Source organism: Psittacula echo (assembly GCF_963264785.1).
Source record: "Psittacula echo genome assembly, chromosome: 2".
Lineage (NCBI taxonomy): Eukaryota > Metazoa > Chordata > Aves > Psittaciformes > Psittacidae > Psittacula > Psittacula echo.
Window position 1 is genome coordinate 39,337,316 of NC_137737.1, and position 21,516 is coordinate 39,358,831.

The window sequence follows — 21,516 nt, forward strand, 5'->3', positions numbered from 1 at the left end:
GCAGGTGCTGGAGACTCTTGTGACCAGAAACTTGCTAGGGATGTGGCTGAAGGAATCTCTTTATCTGAGGGATTTTACAGAGTAGGTTGATCCCTGTGGCACATTAATAATATTGCTTTACATCAATATGATGTATTGCTTGCCTTAAATTTTTTGAATGAGTTGACTACTGTATAGCAGATCTCTTACTACAGCTTTGCCCAAGGTGTATGTTGGCTCTTTTTTATGAAGAATTCTATTATCTTTCCAAACTTGCAAATTCTTTTGAAATTCTGGACTCCCCAGTTTTACATGAGCCCTCCAGCATCTATAAGAGGTTGTCAAAAGCATGGAGCCGGGCTTCTCTGGGGTTCATGGTGGGAGGGCAAGAGACAAACACTGGACATTCAAAGAAGAGAGGTTCATATTGGATATAAGAAAAAACTTCTTCACTGTGAGAATACTCTGTCAGTGTGATGGGTTTTCCCAGAGAGGTTCTGTCCTTCAAGGTTTCAAAAAGCCAGCTGAATAAAGTCCTGAACCATGCTGGTTTTGGTCTCACAGCTTGAGCAGGATGTTGGACTAGAGACTTTCTGAGCCCCCTTTCTGCCTGAACTACCTTGTGGTGCTGAAAACAAGATGTATTAACTCGTCATAGCTCTGGCACAGGAGAGAGTTTATGCAGATATTGTAGTCCTCAGCTATCCTTTTTTAAGATTTTGGATTTATCAGCAAACAAAACATGTATTTTCTGTCAATATTCTGTATTGCAGCAGTAAATGAAAGAGCAACTGTGGTCCAAAACTTGGTGCTTCCTCTAGAGGAGGAAATGGCTTAGCGAGGGATATGGTGTAATTTTCTCTCCTGACCCAGACAAAGTCTGCTCTGAATCAGAAAGAAGTCTGCTCCTGATGTTTCTTTTAAGTCTTAACAAAAAACCCAACAACCCAGAAAATGTTTGGTCTTCTAGGTTGCAATAATTTTGAAAACATGAGTTCACTTATTGGCTGTACCAAGCTGTACCAAGTGGCTGTACCAAGCTTTGAATGTTCCGGGACACAAAAAATATTCCAGGATTGAGTTATGAAATTTCACAACACCATGTGCTGCTTTTGTGATTTCCTTCAAGTTTTCTATTGCAATTCACTTATATTTTATTCTCTTTCAGTTTAGCATCTAATCATTGTTACCATCTTCAGTAGCAGGCTCATTTCTGTTTCCAGGTTGCCTAAAATACATACTTCTGTTCTAACTCTCCTATCTTTATTTAAGCAGTTATATCTCAGTAGTGCTAATATAAATCCATATTATGAGATCTGTTTTAGCTGTAAAAAAATATATTTAGATTTATTCATTATTAGAGATTATATATTATCAGACGGTTTCCCACAACCTTTTACTAATTTGTTTTTTGGAAACGAGTGTTGTATAGAATCACAGAATAGTTAGGGTTGGAAAGGACCTTAAGATCATCTAGTTCCAACCCCCCTGCCATGGGCAGGGACACCTCACACTAAACCATGTCACCCAAGGCCTCATCCAACCTGGCCTTGAACACCGCCAAGTATGGAGCATTCACAACCTCCCTGGGCAACCCATTCCAGTGCCTCACCACCCTCTCAGTAAAGAATTTCTTCCTTAGATCCAATCTAAACTTCCCCTGTTTCAGTTTGAACCCGTTACCCCTTGTCCTGTCACTACAGTCCCTGATGAATAGTCCCTCCCCAGCATCCTTGTAGGCCCCCTTCAGATATTGGAAGGCTGCTATGAGGTCTCCAAGCAGCCTTCTCTTCTCCAGGCTGACCAGCCCCAACTTTCTCAGCCTGTCTTCATATGGGAGGTGCTCCAGTCCCCTGATCATCCTCGTGGCCCTCCTCTGGACTTGTTCCAACAGTTCCATGTCCTTTTTATGTTGAGGACACCAGAACTGCACACAATACTCCAAGTGAGGTCTCACGAGAGCAGAGTAGAGAGGCAGGATCACCTCCTTTGACCTGCTGGTCACGCTCCTCTTGATGCAGCCCAGGATACAGTTGGCTTTCTGGGCTGCGAGTGCACACTGAAGCCAGCTCATGTTCATTTTCTCATCGACCAACACCCCCAAGTCCTTCTCTGCAGGGCTGCTCTGAATCTCTTCTCTGCCCAACCTGTAGCCGTACCTGGGATTGCTCTGACCCAGGTGTGGGGCCTTGCACTCAGCATGGTTAAACTTCATAAGGTTGGCATCAGCCCACCTCACAAGCATGTCGAGGTCCCTCTGGATGGCATCCCTTCCCTCCAGCGTATCAACCGAACCACACAGCTTGGTGTCATCGGCAAACTTGCTGAGGGCGCACTCAATCCCACTGTCCATGTCACCGACAAAGATGTTGAACAAGACCGGTCCCAACACCGATCCCTGAGGGACACCACTCGTTACCGGTCTCCAGCCAGACATCGAGCCATTGACCACAGCTCTTTGTGTGCGGCCATCCAGCCAGTTCTTTATCCACCGAGTGCTCCACCCATCAAATTGATGTCTCTCCAATTTAGAGACAAGGATGTCGTGTGGGACAGTGTCAAACACTTTGCACAAGTCCAGGTAGATGACGTCAACTGCTCTGCCCCTGTCCATCAGTTTCGTAGCCCCATCATAGAAGGCCACCAAATTGGTCAGGCAGGATTTCCCCTTAGTGAAGCCATGCTGGCTGTCACCAACCACCTCCTTGTTTTTCGTGTGCCTCAGCATTTCTTCCAGGAGAATGTGCTCCAAGATTTTGCCAGGCACAGAGGTGAGAGTAACTGGTCTGTAATTCCCTGGGTCATCCATTTTCCCCTTCTTGAAAATGAGGGTTATATTTCCCTTCTTCCAGTCATCGGGAACTTCACCTGACTGCCATGATTTTTCAAATATGATGGCCAGTGGCTTAGCAACTTCATTCGCCAGCTCCTTCAGGACCCATGGATGGATGTCGTCGGGTCCCATGGACTTGTGTACGTTTAGGTTTTTAAGATGGTCTCGAACCAGATCCTCTCCTACAGTGGGCCTGGGATCTTCATTCTCACAGTCCCTGTGTTTGCCTTCGAAGTCTTGGCTGGTGCAGTCAGAGCCTTTGCCAGTGAAGACCAAGGCAAAGAAGTCATTAAGAACCTCAGCCTTCTCCAAATCCAGGGTAGCCAGTTCTCCCGATATCTTCCGAAGGGGGCCTACGTTGTCCCTAGTCTGTCTTTTACTCGCTACGTACCTATAGAATCCCTTCCTGTTATCCTGAACATCCCTAGCCAAGTTCAATTCTAACTGGGCCTTAGCCTTCCTCACCTGGTCCCTAGCTTCCCGGACAACATCCCTGTATTCTTCCCAGGCCGCCTGTCCCTGCTTCCACCTTCTATAAGCCTCTTTTTTCCTTTGAATTTTCCTCAGCAGCTCCTTATCCATCCAAGGAGGTCTCCTGGCCCTCCTGCTGCACTTCCTTCTGGTTGGGATGCAACACTCCTGAGCTTGTAGCAGGTGATCCTTGAATATCAACCAACAGTCTTGGGGCCCCCTGCCCTCTAGGGCTACATCCCATGGAACCTTACTGAGCAGGTTCCTAAAGAGGCCAAAGTCTGCTCTCTTGAAGTCCAGGACAGTGAGCTTGCTGCACGCTCTTCTCACTGTCCCAAGGATCTCGAATTCGTCCATCTCGTGGTCACTGCAACCAAGGCTGCCCTGGAGCGCCACGTTTCCATTGAGCCCTTCCCTGTTGGTGAGCACGAGGTCAAGCACGGCACCTCTCTTTGTTGGCCCCTCTATTACTTGCAGAAGGAAGTTGTCTTCCACACAATCGAGGAACCTCCTGGATTGCTTGTGCCAGGCCGTATCTTCACTCCAACAGATGTCAGGGTGGTTGAAGTCCCCCATGAGAACAAGGGCCTGTGAGCGTGAGGCTGTTCCTATCTGCCTATAGAGCACTTCATCCACAGAGTCCTCTTGATCAGGCGGTCTGTAACAGATCCCCACAGTAATGTCTCCCATCGCTGTTCTCCCTTTAACCTTGACCCACAAACTCTCTGTCGACTGCTCACCTGTCCCCAGACAGAGTTCCATACTCTCCAGCCTATCCCTAACATAAATAGCAACTCCCCCTCCCCGCCTGCCAGGCCTGTCTTTTCTAAAGAGCCTGTAACCTTCCATTCCAACACTCCAGTCGTAGGAGCCATCCCACCATGTTTCTGTGATGCCTACTATATCATACTCCCGTAGTCGTGCACACATCTCTAATTCCTCTTTTTTGTTTCCCATGCTACGGGCGTTTGTACAGAGGCATCTGAGCCAAGCTCCAAATGAAGCCGGCTCGTTGGCTGGAGCGGCTGGAATATCTCTGCATCGCTCCGAGCATTTATTGTAGGTGCTGGCAACTGACTGGGTGTGTTGGGATGGAACGATGCTCCCCTCCCCCAACACATCTAGTTTAAAGAAACCTTGTATACACTCTTGAAATGGAAAACAAGTTCAGTAACATACAGAGACTTCAGTCTTCCTTCTTAGTAGTTCTGTAAAAGTGCAATAGGAATGATTCTTGAGTTAGAGCCACAAGCTCTACCTTGCTTTCCCACTATCAAAAAGCAGTTTATGGAGCCATACAACCAGTGGCAGCCACATGGATTGGGATGGGAGAATCAGGTATGTAGTTCTTGCTTTAGCTTCTTGCCCTTGGTTGAAGATCACACACACTGCACACTTGATATCCTCACCCACTCTGGTGGATGCAGTCCTTTAGATATTTCTTAAGAGTCAAATCTAAAAGAGCCAATGGATTTCAACAGTTGACATCATACAATCTGTGCACTAACTCCTATATTTTAATTTTACAACCAAAACTGCTGGAGAGAGAGAATTTTTCAAGACTCTTATTTTGATGTGATAGATTAAAGGGACAAAAGGCCTTTCCAGAGACTTTTCCATTGATGCAATGAATGTATTAGATTGTTGTATTCTTGAAACCAGATAAGAATAATTGAAATATCTAAATGGTTTAAGGAGCCTCATCCTCTTGAGAAAATTGCAAGTAGTTTGCTTTGGTTTATGCTAGACCTGGGGGATAAGTAATGGTAGAAAGAAACAGTCCTGATATTTTTCCAGCAGTGTACATGAGGATGAAGGCTGGAACAAAGGTATAACACCTGAAACCACAAGGACTCATGTGGCGATACCCTTGGAAACTGAGCTTACATTTAGCTCACTTATTAGTGTATATGTGTTCTATGTAGCGTTTTTATCCTGAAGTAAATGGTGTCATGCAGTGTGAAAGCTGCTTACTTGGTGTTTCTGGCAGTATCAGAGGCTGCAGATGTTTAAAGGGTGATTGTGCCTGCCAGAGATACCTGGGCTGAGTCACAAAGGAGCTGCTGTTTGATAAGCGTGAGCTTTCAGTGAGCTTGACTCAGGGAAATTTAATTAATTCATTAGTCTTCACTGTGTGTAACTTAACAAAGGTGTTGATAAGAAAACTCTCCTAATCTAAGCAATGAGCAATTTGCCATGTTTTATGTCATGACAGTCATTGATTGCTGTTAACAAAAGATCATGACTAGAAAATCAAGATTTCAGTAGCAGATGATGGGCTGGAAAATAAACTTATCAGAGGTTGAAAAATATTATAGATAACTAGTGTATGACAGCAGGTTTTACATAGTACAAGCTTGCCAAACTAACTCGTGAACACAAATGGGGAAAAAGATAATTATTTAAACAGATGAATACTATATTTACAGTATAGAAATGAAGAGTAGCAAGTAAAAATATGTATTAAAGCAGTTGTTATATTTGAAAGAGTAAAATAGGGAAGACTTGACTGTATGTACTAAATCTCAATATTTTTAACAAGTTAAAAAAATACAAAAGAGCAAAACCACCCGCAAACATTCCGTTTGTTATCCGGAGTAGATTAAAAAATGCTACATTTGAAAACAGTCAGGGATTGTACATTCAGGGATAATTTGAAAAAAGAACTACAAAGAAATTTTTTTTTTCCCTTTGAAATTCTCCATTGCTAACTGAATTTCATGCTAAATTTTCAAGGAAGTTATTTTTAAGTATGCAGAAAATCTTAATGACTTGAACCAAAATCCCAGATAAAAATACACTGAAGATCTGGAACAGAGAATCTAAATTGGCACTTTTAACTGAGCTGAGACAAATTGAGATGATGGTTGCCATGCTTTCCTTCAGATTCATTCCTTTTCTAGTTGTCTTTCTGTTTCCTTGTTGTCATCCCAGATGTGTTTTCCATTTTTCCTCTTTTTAATTGAGCCCTTGTGGCTGACCCAATCTTTGTCTTTCTGTGCTCTTGTATCAGCACATAGCATTTTATATTCTAAATTCTTGTTTTCTGCAATTTAAAATCCTTCGTTTGTGATATCTGCTGTTGATTAACTAATACCATCAAAAACTATATTGTCATTTTTCCTGAGAGCCTTCAATTTTTTACCCACTTCTGCCCCAGTAAACACCACCACAGGTCAGCTTGTTGTTAGTAATAATCCTGATTTACCTTTGCCTAAGGGCTTAAATATATAATCAAGTTACCAGAGCTTTAAAAAGTTACTTGAATCAACCAAGTTTTGTTAATATCCATGTGTGTACTGACAGTCTGAGACAAAAATGAGATGATTCAGGTTCATGCAGCTTGCAATCATTTCCTTAGTATATTTTAATTCCTTTGACACCTGTCTCTGAGTTGTTCCACTGGCAACGTCTTAGCTCTGTCATTGCTCTGACTTTTCCTTACGGCGCAAAATCATCAATAATTTAATCCCATCCTTTAGATCCAATTAATTGTCTTGAAAAATCAAATCCCTTTTTTTTTTTTTTTTTCTCCTCTTTATTTTGTGGGATTTTTTTTATTTTATTTTAAAATTCTCAATAATGTGATTGTATTGTTGTTAAAGCATAGAAGACCTTTGTATATTCCTGTCATTGCCCTCTTCCTCAAAAGCACTTGCTCAAGTTTCGTAAGTGTGAGAATCTTCTCTATCAGAATATACAGAGCTACCAGATTATCCTCCTTCAGAGGCTTTCACAGAACTAATCTCTGCCATAATACATATAGAAAACTTACTTAAACAACAACCCACCATGGTTATGCAAGGGATGAGTCATGATGCTGGTATTGAATATTTAAAAATACTTTATTTTCTATTGCATTGCTACCTTGATCCCTTTCTTACTCCTTTTTTTATTCTGCTCATATTCTCTCATCCTTTAGACTGGAAGTTCTTTTAAGCAGGGCTTGCAATTTACTTTGTGACTGTACAGTGCCTTGTACAGTAGGATCTCCAGTAGTTTTCCCTCTAGGATGGTTTTTTGCAGAAATCAATAAACCATAACACACCAGAGCATCCCTAAGCTTTGGGGAGAGCTTAGCTCTGACTCTGAGGGGTCAGTCTGCCTGTCTGTTTGCTAACCAGGCTGAGCTCTGCTGCTGCCCTTTTGGAAGCAGTTTGCATATTGCCATATTTTTTCTGAAGAGCCACCAGGAGAAGACTCTAATTTCTCTAAAAATACCTGCTCATGATACTTTTTCTGAACAAAACACCAGGAAAGCAACCTCATGAAATGTGAGTGCAAATGTGTGGCGAGTTTTGGTGTGTGGGGTTATTTAAGGTTTCATTCTTTTGTTTTTCCCTGATAAAGTACCTGGTACAACTGTTTACCTGGTTTGTGAATGCCAAAATCGAGGCTTCTGGAAACCTAAGGGTTATTTGAAAAAACTTTTGCTTTCATTCAGCTGTTGATTGGATTAGTGCCTTGGAAACCTGTTTATGTCAAGCTGGGTGCCGTGATCAAGCTTGCCAAAGTCATGTTAAGGGTAAAGAGAAGCTTGGTTTCCTATATAATCTCCTTTTTAATGACATTGCAGCCATAAAGCTACCAAGTGTTCTAAAATTTCACTCCTCCCATTATTTGAAGGTCCTCCATGGCTGTAGATGCCATGGCAATTCCCAGCTAGCTCTAAACAACAACAAAATTCTAACCAGCATTGGATTTGTTTTTTAAATGGAATCATAGCAAAGGATTCCAGTGACTACTGTAGGAGCTGGTAGCCCTCCTTGTGTGATGTGAGTTGTGGGAGAGTGTGTGTAAATGTATATGTAGTGGGCAAATGACCAAGTGCAGGCAGGGCCCATGCCAAGAACCAGGGAGGACATCAGCATTAGCCTTGAAAGTTGCCAGGCTGCCAAATGTCCATGACCCTTACACAAGAAGTGAACAATTCCTGCTTGATATCCTCTTAATGGATATGTGATCTCTTTCCTTTTTCCTTTGTGAAAATGTATTTTTTCAGTTTGTCATATGTGCCAAGTATACATGCCAAACAATTGGAATTAATTTAATTTCCATAAAAATTCTGCCCTCAAATAATTAACATCACTATATGTTATAACATTCTCTCATTGTATAGCATTCTCAGAGCAGCATTTTGTGCCCTCTTCAACATCATCCAAAACAATGACATTGCTTCGACATCTGGAGAAAACTTTATAGATAAGAAATTTTCACATTCACCATCTGTGGCCACTCCGGCAAACTGAGGCCTGTGGAGAAGGTGCTTTTGTGGGAGTGCTTCTGATTTTTTAATTTTGTGGCTCATACATTTGGGGTTGGTCAGTTTATGGTGAAACAGGACAATCTGCATTCTGCAGTGGCATATTACAGTTTGCCAATATCAACTGTTTCACTTTATGATAAACTTCACCATTTCACATTTGCCTTAGTTCTGAATCAATTTTAATGATTTTAAGTGAAATAAAAATGTTATGGAAATGGCCCTTCAGCACCTTTCAACATTTTATTCCCTTTACCTTATTTCCTAGCACTCAAGAAGTAGTAGCACATCACAAGGCCGTGATTTACTATCTCAGATTGTGTCCTAGCAGAACATGTGATGACTTTCTTACTACTTCAACAAGATTAGAAGATAAGCATTTAGCAATCTCTCTGCATAAATTCTTAACGCTGAAGTGAATTGTTCCTCTTACTGGCACAGTGAGACCTGAGCTTTTTATATTCAAAGTATAAATCAAATTAAGACATAAAGATATTTCTCCTTTTGAATTTCAAATTCTCTTCAGCATTAAATCAATGAAGAGATGAAAATTATATCCAGGAGAAGATCCCGGTATTATAAATGGAAAGTTTATATATAGTAGAGACATGTACTTCTTTATTCCTTGTAAAATCTTGTTGTATGTTTGCTTACTGCTTCATGCCTTCATTTAATAAATAATAAGATAAAAAGTCTCTTCTTGAAAGAATTTGTATGATCTTCCTAGGAAGAGAATTATTTGAGAATTTTCAGTAATTTGGAAAGTTATCTGTTGTAATGGTACCCAATTCATAAGTGGATTACCCTATTAAAGAGAAACTCATGGTACTCAGAGGATCACTTTAATTTTTTATGAAGAAGACATAATATAAAGGCCAGGACGAATTTGCAAGTGTAATGATAGCGATATTAGCCCAGTGAGAATTTAGTACAGTAACAGACCAAACACATCCACAGATTTTACACTATGAAGGCAACACTGCAATCAAAATCTGTACTTAATCTCCAGCAGCACTGACCAAATTTAAGTATAGGTACAGAAAACTAACAAGAAAAATAAAGAGATCTAGGCACAACCTAATTTAACTAAGAATTTTTTACCTGCAAATAAAGGAAAGTAATAAAAAACCCGTTATTTGAAGGACCTAGTCTATTGAAATGATACACTTCTACAGTACTAAGGAAGATAAGACATTTATGGTCTTGGAGAAAAAGGAGCTCAAGTATGATCACATAAGACCACTAGCTGTGTGAAGAGTATGGGTTTTATATTATGAGAATATGTCATAGAATGTAATATAATAAGTGGTAAAATAGTTGGTAAATATTTGCAAGCATGTCATTAAAACAGGAAATTATTTCTCAAACTGGGTTTGTAAACCTGCCAAATAAGGAGGGAGAGAAAAGGGGGGGGGGGGGAGGGGAAGAGAGAACAGAGAATAAATGAGATAATTATTAACATAACCTTTGTCACTTTTACTAGTCAGTTTCCTGTGGAATACTAGGAACTGGGGGCTACAGTAGTATATATTACATACTTCTATTACTGCAGCTCTTCCACATTGCAGTGGAAGATTATGGAGACCTGCAGAATCCCAGAAAGTGTTCTCCAGAGCAACCCCCAAACCTCATGTACCCAGGGAGGAAAAGCAGTTTTGTTAGCTGTCATGAATGGACAGTGCACATCAATAATATAAGGCACACAGGCCTTATTTTCCTTGAATAGTCAAGTTATTTCCACTACAGTCTCATCATAGTTTTTATGGAAGTTTGAATTTTTTCTGTGTTAAAGTGTTGAGTACATTCTTAGCTCATAGGAAAATGATCAGTAGTTTATAAAATTAATTAATTTTAATGATATGCTCCCCCTTTTCCTGGATTGCCTTGATGTCGGGCTTTGATTTATTTCTTTTGGGTTTTTTTTTTTTCATTTTCGAGAAGCAAAGCTCCCAGTTTCTGCCTTCCATACAGAATTTACATGACCATGTCTGTCCCAGTGGGAAAATAAATGTAATGTTGAGTTTGATTCATGTGATTTGTCAATATAATTAAAATAAATTGAATCATTACTTTTTTTTTTTTTTTTTTTGTATATGCGTTGGGAGTGTGGCCAACACAAGACATGACCAGCACTGTAGATGATCTCTGTGGCCTGGAAGATGAAACTCCAATTTTAGCAGTTCTGGCCTGACCCAAAAGGCATTTAAAGGCATTTTGCCCCCCTTAGGGGAGATGGGAATTATATTTCTGTGCTTCACAACCTTTTTTTTTTTTTTTCTCACAGGATTAGGACCAGTTATGCAGCATCCCAAAATTAGGCAGCATCACTTATGTACAGCAGAATGAGTGGTAGTAGAAGTGATGCCATGCTGCTTGGTCACTGGAAAATATGATGTGTTCATCATAGAAGTGCCGTAGAGGGGTAATGCTCCCACTGTCTGTGGTGTGATTGCCATGTCAGGCTTAATGGCTGGTTTGCTTGCTTTCCTCTTATTTAAAGGTGATGTTGCTTTGGGATTGGTTTATGTAACCAACGGCAGAATGACACTGAGGAATTGCAGTGGTGATGGGGAAGGGTTTGGATGTGCGCTTTCTGGAGGGGGTTGGGTGTTGAAGGACTCCAGAATGTCCTGAAGGCTGGGGCTCTATGGTGGAGAGGGGGTTATCGCAGTCTCAGCTTTAACTAATGCCAGGATAACTCAATGGTTTTGACTACAGGCCACTACTGTGTCAAGTATAATAGAATTTAAACTATACACTGAACTTCTGTATGCTTGTTGCTGCTTGTCTTTTGCCACTCTTCCCATTGGGGAGCTGTGTCAGAAGTTGTGGCAAAGGGAAATTTCAAGTAATAGCCAAATTTGGAAGGCGTTGGGAGGTTACAGCCCTCTGGTGATTTCGTAATGGACAAGATTTTCCGAAAGTTTCAAGAAAAGTTTGAGTGTATTTTCTTTTATTTTCTGCTCTTTTACTCTAGCTCAGTAGGCATTTTTGTTTTGGAAGATGGCTATAACATAGCAGATGTATTTGGACTCCTGTAAGCAAAATATCACTTGGAGAATAATTTCCTTTATGTTAGCTCAAAGGCAGCTCATTAAACTCTGTGCTCTAGCTATTACAAGTCTTCAGGAGAAAAAAAAGTAAAACATTTGGAAAGTTGAAATCTACCTTTAAACTGTCAGTTTAGAGGCAACTATTGTTTGCTCTAATAGTGGTTAAATGTGGGCTACTGCCTCATTTGTGTTGGAGCAATTTTGTTGTTACACAGACACAAATCATGGCATGATTCGGTCCTTTGTGCTGACATGCTGACAGGTGCATGACCACTGCTCTCAGCTGTGATGTCTGTTCTCTATTTTTCTCGTGTTTATATCACATATTTGTATATTTATTAAATTTCTGAGAATTTCTATCAAAGGCAGGTTCTGCCATCAGCTGCAGTGATCTTTTCCAACTAGAATGTTGCATGTCTGTCAGTGAATCAGAAATGCCCTAGAAAACCATTCCTTATCATGTTATTCACATGTCAGGTTATGAAGGGGTACAGGGTATCTCTGATAAGCAGAATATAGAAAGTCAATGTTTTGTTTGGCTTCTGCTATATTAGGATCTAGTATTTATATGGTAAGTGGTATGTTGCAGTTATCCTTTGCTTCTTTGCTTGTGTCAAAAAAAATGTAAGCGGTGACTAGGGGGTTAAATTCCTGCTCAACAGGCATATTTTTGGATTTACGTTTTCTGTAAGAGAGCTGTGAGTGGAGCTCAGTGCTTTGCAGTGGAGGGAAGTGATGCGTGACAGCACTGAGCATCCAAGGGAAAGGCAGCTTGTAGCAGACATACGTGACGGGAAGGAGACGCTGTACCAGCTTTTCCAGTTTTGCAGGGACCTTGCATTTTCCAGCTGTTTACCCTTGAGATGTAAAATGGCAATTTGGCATAGGCTAACAACCCCGTGTGATGTGAGCATCTGCGTAAAAGGCTGCACATATGGAGCATGCCCAGTGATATGAACAGCCTGTTACCCCACCCCCAGCCAATCTAGGAAGAGATGAAATGAACTTTGCACTTGCAAATGTCACTGAATACATTTTGCACAGGATTTTAAAAGGTTCTCCTATAAGCACTATTTTTAACAGCCAAATCCGCCCCCCAAAACAGAAAGGAAAAAGCCCTAGGTGTTTTTCTGCGGTTGATCTCAGTTTATGATCAACTGAAGTATCTCTCACAGCATCTACCTGACGCCTGGTTTATTTTACATTTTTATCGTTCGAGTTGAGATTTTTGGAGGTGGTGCAGATTTTTTGGGTTTGTCTTTTTTTAATTATTATTATTTTTAATTATTTTAATTTTTTTTACTGGCATGAGAAAATTTGAGAATTTAATTGCAGCAGAATACTTGGGAACAGTGAGGCTGCAAGCTTGAAAGGCAGAGGGAAGAGAAGGAAGGCTCTCAGAGCAGAGCATGGATAGGAAAGGAGCAGTGATTCTGCGGTGCTCAGCGTGCACATGTTTTATGAGATCAGTGCCGGGCGCTGCAGCTGCGGACAATAACTGAGCTGTCTGGCTAATGAAGGCCACCTGGATCAGGCTTCTGAAAAGAGCCAAAGGAGGACGTCTGAAGAATTCTGATATCTGTGTAAGCCCTACGTTTTCATTATCGGCATGTATTATATGTATTGCAGGGAGTAAGAGAAAACAAGGAAGCAAGGAGATGACAGTTGTTTTCATTCTGATTGAATTAGCAGAACTCTATTTTGTATGCAGGGAGATGCAGAGGAAAAGCAGAGCTGTCATTATTTATGGAGCTGTTCTGGCATTGTGGCTGCTTCCATTGTGGTGATATGGGGACATGTGTTGAGTCCAGACGGATTTTATTAGTTGGAAGTTGATTTGTGGTCATTTACATGTTTTGCTGAGAGGCAGAGATGGATATGAGCCATTTGCAGTTCTGATGGGGAAAGTGTGTCAGGTAAAGAGGTTGCCCTAAAATAAAGATGGATAGCAGAGGTTAAATCTGTTAGCAGAGATATTGTGTAATAGTAATTATTGATACTGAATTTTCATTTTGATTATAAAAGGACTGTTTCCTTTAAGTACTGTCACTGTTGAGAGTTTTAATTTTTAGGGAGCCATCCTTGAAGCTGCTGTGTGTCCTTCAGCCCTGCACTGCACCAGTGCTTTAACTCTGCAGATCAACTGGCTTTGCTTGCCGAAAAGCACACAAATAAGAGCATGGGGGTAGTGCAGGAAATAAAGCACTGGGGAAGACACCTGCACTTTTGGAAAGTCTCCAGAAGAAAATATTTACCTAGACATTGTTTTTCTAACCGAGTTTGGGGTAGTTCTTTTCTACTTATTTGGGGTAGTTATTTTCTAACTACTTCGGGGTAGTTATTTTCCTTTCAGGGGTTCAAAAGTAAAAGAAAAGACAAGGTTTATAACCACTTCTCCTGGGGGGGCTTTTGTGCTGTTGATTTGGGATTTTTAACACTAAAACAACTTGTAACATTATTTCCCTTTTTCTTGTGCAGGGTTCGGCGGACTCCTACACCAGCCGTCCATCTGATTCAGATGTATCTCTGGAAGAAGACAGGGAAGCAGTGCGGAGAGAGGCAGAGCGACAGGCCCAGGCACAGCTGGAAAAAGCAAAGGTAAGGTGGTGTTTCATGTCACAAACTCATAAAATGTTCAGCTTTAACAGACCGACATCTCATCCATTAGTGACACAAATGTTGTTAATGTGTTAACATACAGAGTAAGACCTGTTCTAAAGATTTTCCAGACAGCAGTAGAAAGGAGATTTTCCAGGAAAAATCACTTAAAATCAGTTTTCCATAGAAGGTATTTGATTGGCTTTTGTTTTCAGAAGAATTTTATCTAAATGTGTGCACTTCTGCTTTTATTGAATGTACACATTTATTGTGGTGTATAGGGTCAAAGCTTTGAATTCTTACTGAAGATGTTTGTGAAAGTTTGCCCATGGGTCCCTATGGCACTCAAAAGTTATAGTTCTAGAAATCAGCCCTCAGACATCCTATTCACCTCCCTTCAGTGAAAGATCAGTCCCTACAAGTCATATGTAAACAGGAAGACTCTGTTACAAAGATCTTTTTTTCCTGAAGACTTCACTGACTTTCTTTACAGTTTGTGTGTTAAATGACCCCGTGAGCAATATGCTCTAGGACTTGTTAAGATTTCTCCTTTTATCTCCATGCTCCTGGCAGATAGTGACAATTTAGTAAGGAAATACTAAAAGAGCTTTAGATTCTTGCTGTGTTTGTATATTTTCCATGAAACGCATTTAGGACTTTGAGGGGTTTAGCAGTGAAAGGATATGGGCTTGTTTTTCTTTCATGTGTGCTGTTTCTTTAAATACTATTGCATCTGTAAAAATCATGTTCATCTTATTTGTTATCATTCACTTACCATTTCATTCCAGTTTTTCTTTTTTATATGCTGTCATCTGCCAGATCTCAGTGTATTACTGTTTTTCAAGGTCTGTTTTTACATTTTCGTATCTAATATCTAAATACTTAAATACACTATTGATATCCGTCCTCAGATCTACCTGATCTGCATTTCTCTCTCACTTTCTCTCTGACTCCTCTCCTCCATTTTGCCTTGGTTTTTATTTTACTGTTTCCTTTTCCACTGCCAGATTTGCCCATTTATGCCACCTGTTTTACATGGGCTCTTCAGAAATTAGGAGTCCAGATCCTTGAACTATGCATCTGATTGTTAGTTGGTGACGAGGTCCATTACTAATACGATACTGTAATGCACAGGCAGACAGCTTAATTGGGCCAGAAAACTTGAACAGGGAAGCCAAAGATAGGGGTGGGGTGGAGGTGTTAATTGTTAACTGATATTTAGTAAGAGCTCCTAAAGCAGCTTTTTAATGAGCTGCTGCAACTTGCCCACTGTAAGAGATGCTGAACATCTCTTTGAACTTAGGTCTTGCTGTCCTGGGATCAGTATAGCAGAAACTCAAAAGAAGCAGCCGCTTTTTCCCTTCCACCTTGTATCTTAGAGATGTTGCTGATTGTAATCAGGAGTCTCAGTTTTATCAGGGTTGCTTTTTGCTAGTTCGAGATTTCTGTGCTCCTAGGAAAGGTAATAAAGGCTGCCATGAAATTCAGGTGGAGTGTTGAATTTTATCAGTAAATGCACAACCTTTAAAAGAAGTGTTGAAGCAATAATATCTTGCAGACTCATAAGGGTATCAGTACAGCACTTACTGCTGAACTGATGCATCTCTTAGCGAGGAGTAAATCTATGCAAGTGTTGCTATGGGAATTTGGCTTACTGATGCTGGATTGAATGCATGGACAGCTCTTATGTAATATTCATGACCTCTAGCACTGCTGCTATTGTAGTTTGTAGAGAAACTGCTAGCAGACCCTGACTTCTTAAAACTGTCTTTCTATACATCAAACCAATGTTCTCACTCCAGCTGGCATAAGATATAGCATCTAGGTCTGACACCGTCTGAAACTGTAAGACAACTTGTGAACAGTCAAAGTAGCAAAGGCACTGCCAAAACCGTCCTGCTATGACAATGGGTAGTTCCAGTCATATAGAAAACACAAAATGAATTATTTAAATAATTTGTGCTTAAAAATGGATTAAAGCTGGAACTACATTAGCATTTTTGTTTCTCTAGTCAAACGTTAAAAATCAGTACGGGCTGTAATGGAATCCTTTTATACAGAGGCTATAACTGTATAATATTTAGTTTAGTGTAATATTTAAATTAATAGTATTAACTAAATATTATATGCATTTGGTGCTTTCATTTGAAATAAATGTTTAAAAAGACATAAATTAAACCTAACCAAGTAGATCTGAAATACGACAGGGTGTGCTTTCCTGCCTTTATTGGTGATTCAGTCCTTCACCTCCCTGAAACACAGTAAAATTAATGAAGCAGTAACTTCTCCTGGTGCTGCCTCACTCCCGTGTGCCCTCAGACCTGTTTCCCACGGGCAGCAGGTTTTGCTGCCTGCTCTCCTTGGCTGGCTTGCATTTGCCCTGGCTGGCTATCGATCAGACAGAGCCAAGTGACGCAGCTGCTTTAACTTTTTGCCTTTCCATATTGTGACTGGAAGTGTTGGTCCTAAATAAAGTCATTACAATTGTATTTGTCACAGGAATTAGAAGAGGGTGACATACATGAATAATGCAGCGGTGGAGGGAAAATGGTAATGAATTAAGGGTAGATAAAAAAACTATGGAACTGTGTCACGCATGTAATGAAAACAGTTTAATGACATCCATTTTCCTTCCTCACAGCTAGGGAAAACACCTTTAATGGAAGAGAAAAATATAGTAATAAAACACATGATGGCAAATATTTGGGAGGATTTTAAGATTTTTAAATTTGGATTTTAATGGATTCTAAGTGTTTGTGTAACATAAAGCCAGAATATAATATGCATATATGTTACCTATCCAAACAGGGAAAATAAAACCTAAAAAGCTTGTAAGAAAATACATGTTCTGGACATTTTTATTTATTTATTTTATACAAGCATTGCTTCTCTGGAAAATGGCTAAGCATATTTTGCTGACTCACTTTGGCATGTGACTTACTGTAAGGAAGTTGGGGCCACAGGAGTATGTTTGGAGTCACCCAGGGATGGAAAATTAAGAGGCAACTGATGAAGATACCTGCAGGCCAGCAGCTAATCCCAAGGGTAACAGATCTTCAGATGAAGCTGTTAAACTTGAAGCTGAGATGAAATGTTCTTGGTTAGAACAGTTTAGCAATGCAAATGCAGAACAGGTTTTTGGGTTTGGTTTGGGTTTGTTTTGTTTTATTTTTAAATATTAAAAAAAAATGCATTTCAAAGCATTGAGGATTTTCTCGGTATCCTCCTCATAGTCCATGGCACGTGGCTGGGATTAAGACCACCTGTGCTGTGGCTGAGCAGGGCATGCTGACAATTCCCAAATCTCAGGGCTTGTACTGATACTTAACTGAATTTCCCATTTCTATAAAAACATGAATCTTTAGCATTCACAAACCAAAAATAAATAAGAAGCCCAATGACATTAACTGCTTTTAGTGTTAATATTTTAAAAATCGTCATTTCTACAGAAAAAAGCTTTTCAGTTTTGAAGAGTGGGGATTAAAAATAAGTGATAGTAAGCAAAGATATTTTTTGTCCATTCCTTGCAAGTTTTCAATTAGTTATCCTTTAAAATACTGCATCAAGTGAGAGGGATGAGATCAAAGGAAAACTGTGAGGTACAAGTATTAGTGAGACCTTTAAATTCAGTACTAAATGAGCTAAATTTTGCACATAAGAAAGGGGACTTGAATAATGAATTGCGGCCCTCTTCAGTGGTGGTAAAATTAATTCACCTATTTTGTTGATTTCTTTTGCCTCAATAAAGCACATCATACTTATGAGCTAGTTTTTGACTGAAATACAGTTAGTCAGGTGATCTGTAAGCCTCCTCTTCTGCAAGAGTAATTTCTTCTCCTCAGTCCCTTCTCTTCAATTTTTTAGATTCTGCCTCTTTTTATTTTTCTTCTGTGAGCTCCTTATGCAGAGACAATTTTCAAATGAGATCTGTAGAATAGTTTCAGCATTTTGGAAAATGACTTTTTTTATTCTTTCAGTTAGTTATAATACTTTGGGTGCTGAAAGTGTCAGTTAATAATCCAGGCTCTGATTCTCACATTTGACTAAGGGACAGCCCTGCACTCTTTGTTCTCTGTTAAGAATTGTTCTCTGCATTCTTGGGTCCTGAAACTTCTTAAATGTCTGTCAAAGTAAGATTGCAATGTTCCAGAAGTCAGTGCATATGTGTCCATAATAGAAAATCTCAGTTCCCCTCAGCTCTGCTTTGTTTGCACTCCCCCTAATGCTCTACTGCTGGCATCCTTTTAGGATTTTGTTAAAACTTGAAATATCCATAGCCCTAAAATGTCATTTGAATCGTGTCTATGTGAAAATGGGGAGCCACTGAAATTTTTATGCCAGACATCCCTTTGCTGGCTTTTGAGCAATAATATAAGCTGTTGTGTTTTGCTTTCTTGATGTGTACTGTGGTAGTAGTGATGGCTTGTGACTATGAGTAATAATGTAGTGTCTTAAGTGTAATTCACTGCCTCCATGCATGGGTTGAGGACCACAGCTTTGAAACATGTAGCAGGCTGGGATAATGCCTATATATCCCTGCAAGGCTGAAGGCATGAAAAAGATTGTCAGATGTAATTATTCAGTGCAGTTTGCCAAGACTAGTTATTTAAGTATTTATTCACTCTCAGACAGGTTCCACAGCCTCTGAATTACCCCATGTTGCTAGCGGGCAGCCATAAAGCTAGTTAAGGTATGTCTGTTTAAGCTGCAGTAGCATTTTTGACAGACCAGGCATGCCCATCACCTTGATGTGTGTCCTTATATTATGTCAGCTTGTTCCATCATGGAGCCTCTTTTCTATTTTGTCTCAATTATGAGGACATGATGGTGCTGAACAGCACCCAAAGCCATGGCAACATAGGGAGTGCTTTTTGTCAACTGTCGTGTATGGTAATATTTTTTCTATTGATTTCTTCTCATTTGCCCTTTTGTTTTAAAATACTTCCATTGCACATTATCATTTAGATAGCTAATGTTGTGTGTCAGAGTTGCCAGGATTACATGGGAGCTGGCACAGTGGTCTAGCTGGAAATAAATGAGTTGCTAATCCAAAAGTACAGTTGCAAATCTGGTTGTTGCTTAGCTGCAGGCAAGTTCTGCATTGCTGGATCTGCTCGAATCAGGTTATAGAAACTGGTTTTCTTCATTTTCTTCATTCTGCTGCTTTTTCTTAGGCTGTAACACTGGGACATAAAGCAGCTCCCTTTATACTGCTGTCCGTGAACTGCAGGGTTTTTTGTTTATATTCATGATCTCTTTCGTCTTCAATTTAAGTGTACACACTTGTTCTACACTAGTGCCTGTCATTATGTTGGTTACTTCCTCAAACAGTTTATCTGTTTTCACTGTTGGGCTGCAGTGGTCGGAGGCTGGAATTGTTTCTTCCCAGGATTCTTGGGAATCAAATGCTCCAGCGAAAGTACCCTCTCTAATTAAAAAACATCTGTCGTCTCATTCATACTGTGATTACAGAGTGACCAAATCTGTTTCATAAGTATCCTTTCCTCTCCTGCTTCTTCAGTGTAAATACAAAAAAAGAGTGAAAGGATATTAGCCTAGTTAACTGTAGATAGATCCTTTAGTATCCTGTTGTTCTTCAGATAATCAGTGGAAAGAGATAAATTGTGTCTGTGGGATAGAGAAACAAGGCTGAGAAAAAGTCCTGAGGACAAGCGTGGCTCTTCTGCCTGCTCTCACCTGCAGCTTTCACATACGCCTGCATGCTTCCTTCGTGCTATGTCTTGGCTCTGACTTTTATGATTAGATTATCTATATGATTAGATTACTGTGTAAAGGGCAGCATTACAAATGTTACTTTTGAAAATGAAACCAGTTCCTTATTAAAAGAAGTGTTGAAGAAATATTTTAATCAAAGTAGGTGATATAAGCCAGGTACAAACACTCTTACGCATCTTAAATCCTTGTGTGGATGTTTTTCTGCTCCTCTTCCTCCCTCCAGTCTCTGTGACAGACACAGACTTAGCTGTCAGTCTCTGTTGCACAGCTGACAGTGCAGAGGTTGCAGCAGAGGTTCTCAAACTGTGATGAGCCTGTTGCCTGCTGCTTGCCAGTTGTGCATGGTGACAGCTGCATGCTATATGTCCTACCTGTAGCTGCTGAGCCAAACTTCAGAGTAAGCGTGCTCAGGCAGCCCTCGCTTTAGCTTGGGCTGGTGGTGACCAGTGGGTCCGGGTGTTGGGCCAGGTGCTGGTGTGGGGATAAGCAGAAAGGTCGTGGGAACTGCATGAGAGGATAAGAAGTGGCTTTGGGGATGTTCTGTAAGACTGGTGGGGAGTGAGAGTGGTTGATAGGCCCCAGGATGAGATAAACAAAGGCATGCCTTTGCAGGCTGCTCAGGCTGGCACAAAAATGGACGCTTTCGCTGGTGTTAGTTAGAGGTAGATGCTGCTGGTCAAAGTAATTTCTAATTAAGACATATATGGCCTGGTTCATTAACTTTCTTGAGGTTTCTTGAGTGTGATTCACTTTTGCCAACATCCATACTGTCTACTGTGCTGTAATCCAGAACATCACTTTTCTCAGCAGCTGATCTAGCTATCTGAATGCCATGGGGTTTTAAGCAGCTAATATACATCTGTACTCTTAGAATACTGTTTCAAAAATAAGAGGGGGAAAATAGGACTTCAGGGCACAGGCCATTGTTAAAGGTAGTTAAAATGTTTTTAATCACCTTATGGTAAATGCTGACCTTTTTGCATCTGTAGTATCTATTTTGGCATTAATTTACATAATTTTATCTTTTCTGTTCTACATGATTGATGTATATTTCCCATTTCAATTTTCCAGCTTACTGTAGAATCTCTCTGGAGATTTTTGACTTGAACTGGCTGTTCATGTTCTACAGCTGGTAACTTCCTGGTGTAAAGGGTTTATTTTGTATCTAAGGAGAACTGTTGCACCACAGGATTAACTTGTGAGGAAACAGAAGGGTTTTAGCTGAGAACAAAGTTACCCTGTGATTAGAGTTGGTAGTGGACAGCCTTGGGCTTTCTGGAAGCAGGAAGTGAAGTAAAGGCTTCAGTGCAGGCTCACCTTGCAGAGGTACCCCAGCTAACACTGGCCCACGTGATGTGGTGTGGTGGCTTGGAGAAAGACTCATTTGAACAATGAAAGCATTATGCCTTCTGCTGTTGTACCACAGTGGCTATTTTCCAACCAGTTCAGGAACTAACCTGATTGCTGTTAGACACCTGGCTGATGTGTCTTATTATGCAGGGAAGTACTTGTCATTAGCAGCTAAAACAAGCCCCCAGACACAGTTCTAAAGTCCTTGACAAAGATCTGAATCCCCTTCCTTC

The 21,516-nt window shown here is 40.4% G+C and overlaps 1 protein-coding gene across 9 annotated transcripts in view; it reads left to right on the top strand.

The window, feature by feature from the left end:
* The window catches only part of CACNB2 (calcium voltage-gated channel auxiliary subunit beta 2), a gene marked incomplete at both ends in the record, with an annotated part of 255,148 nt that overhangs the window by 155,580 nt on the left and 78,052 nt on the right, over positions 1-21,516 (top strand). For 7 of the 9 annotated variants that reach the window (XM_080610494.1, XM_080610496.1, XM_080610493.1 and 4 more), the window contains one exon: positions 14,078-14,197. In XM_080610494.1, the coding sequence (XP_080466620.1) occupies positions 14,078-14,197 (120 nt within the window). Of the gene's footprint in view, positions 1-12,131; positions 13,183-14,077; positions 14,198-21,516 lie in introns of those variants that run through there. The other 2 variants (XM_080610497.1, XM_080610500.1) reach the window with 1 other exon arrangement.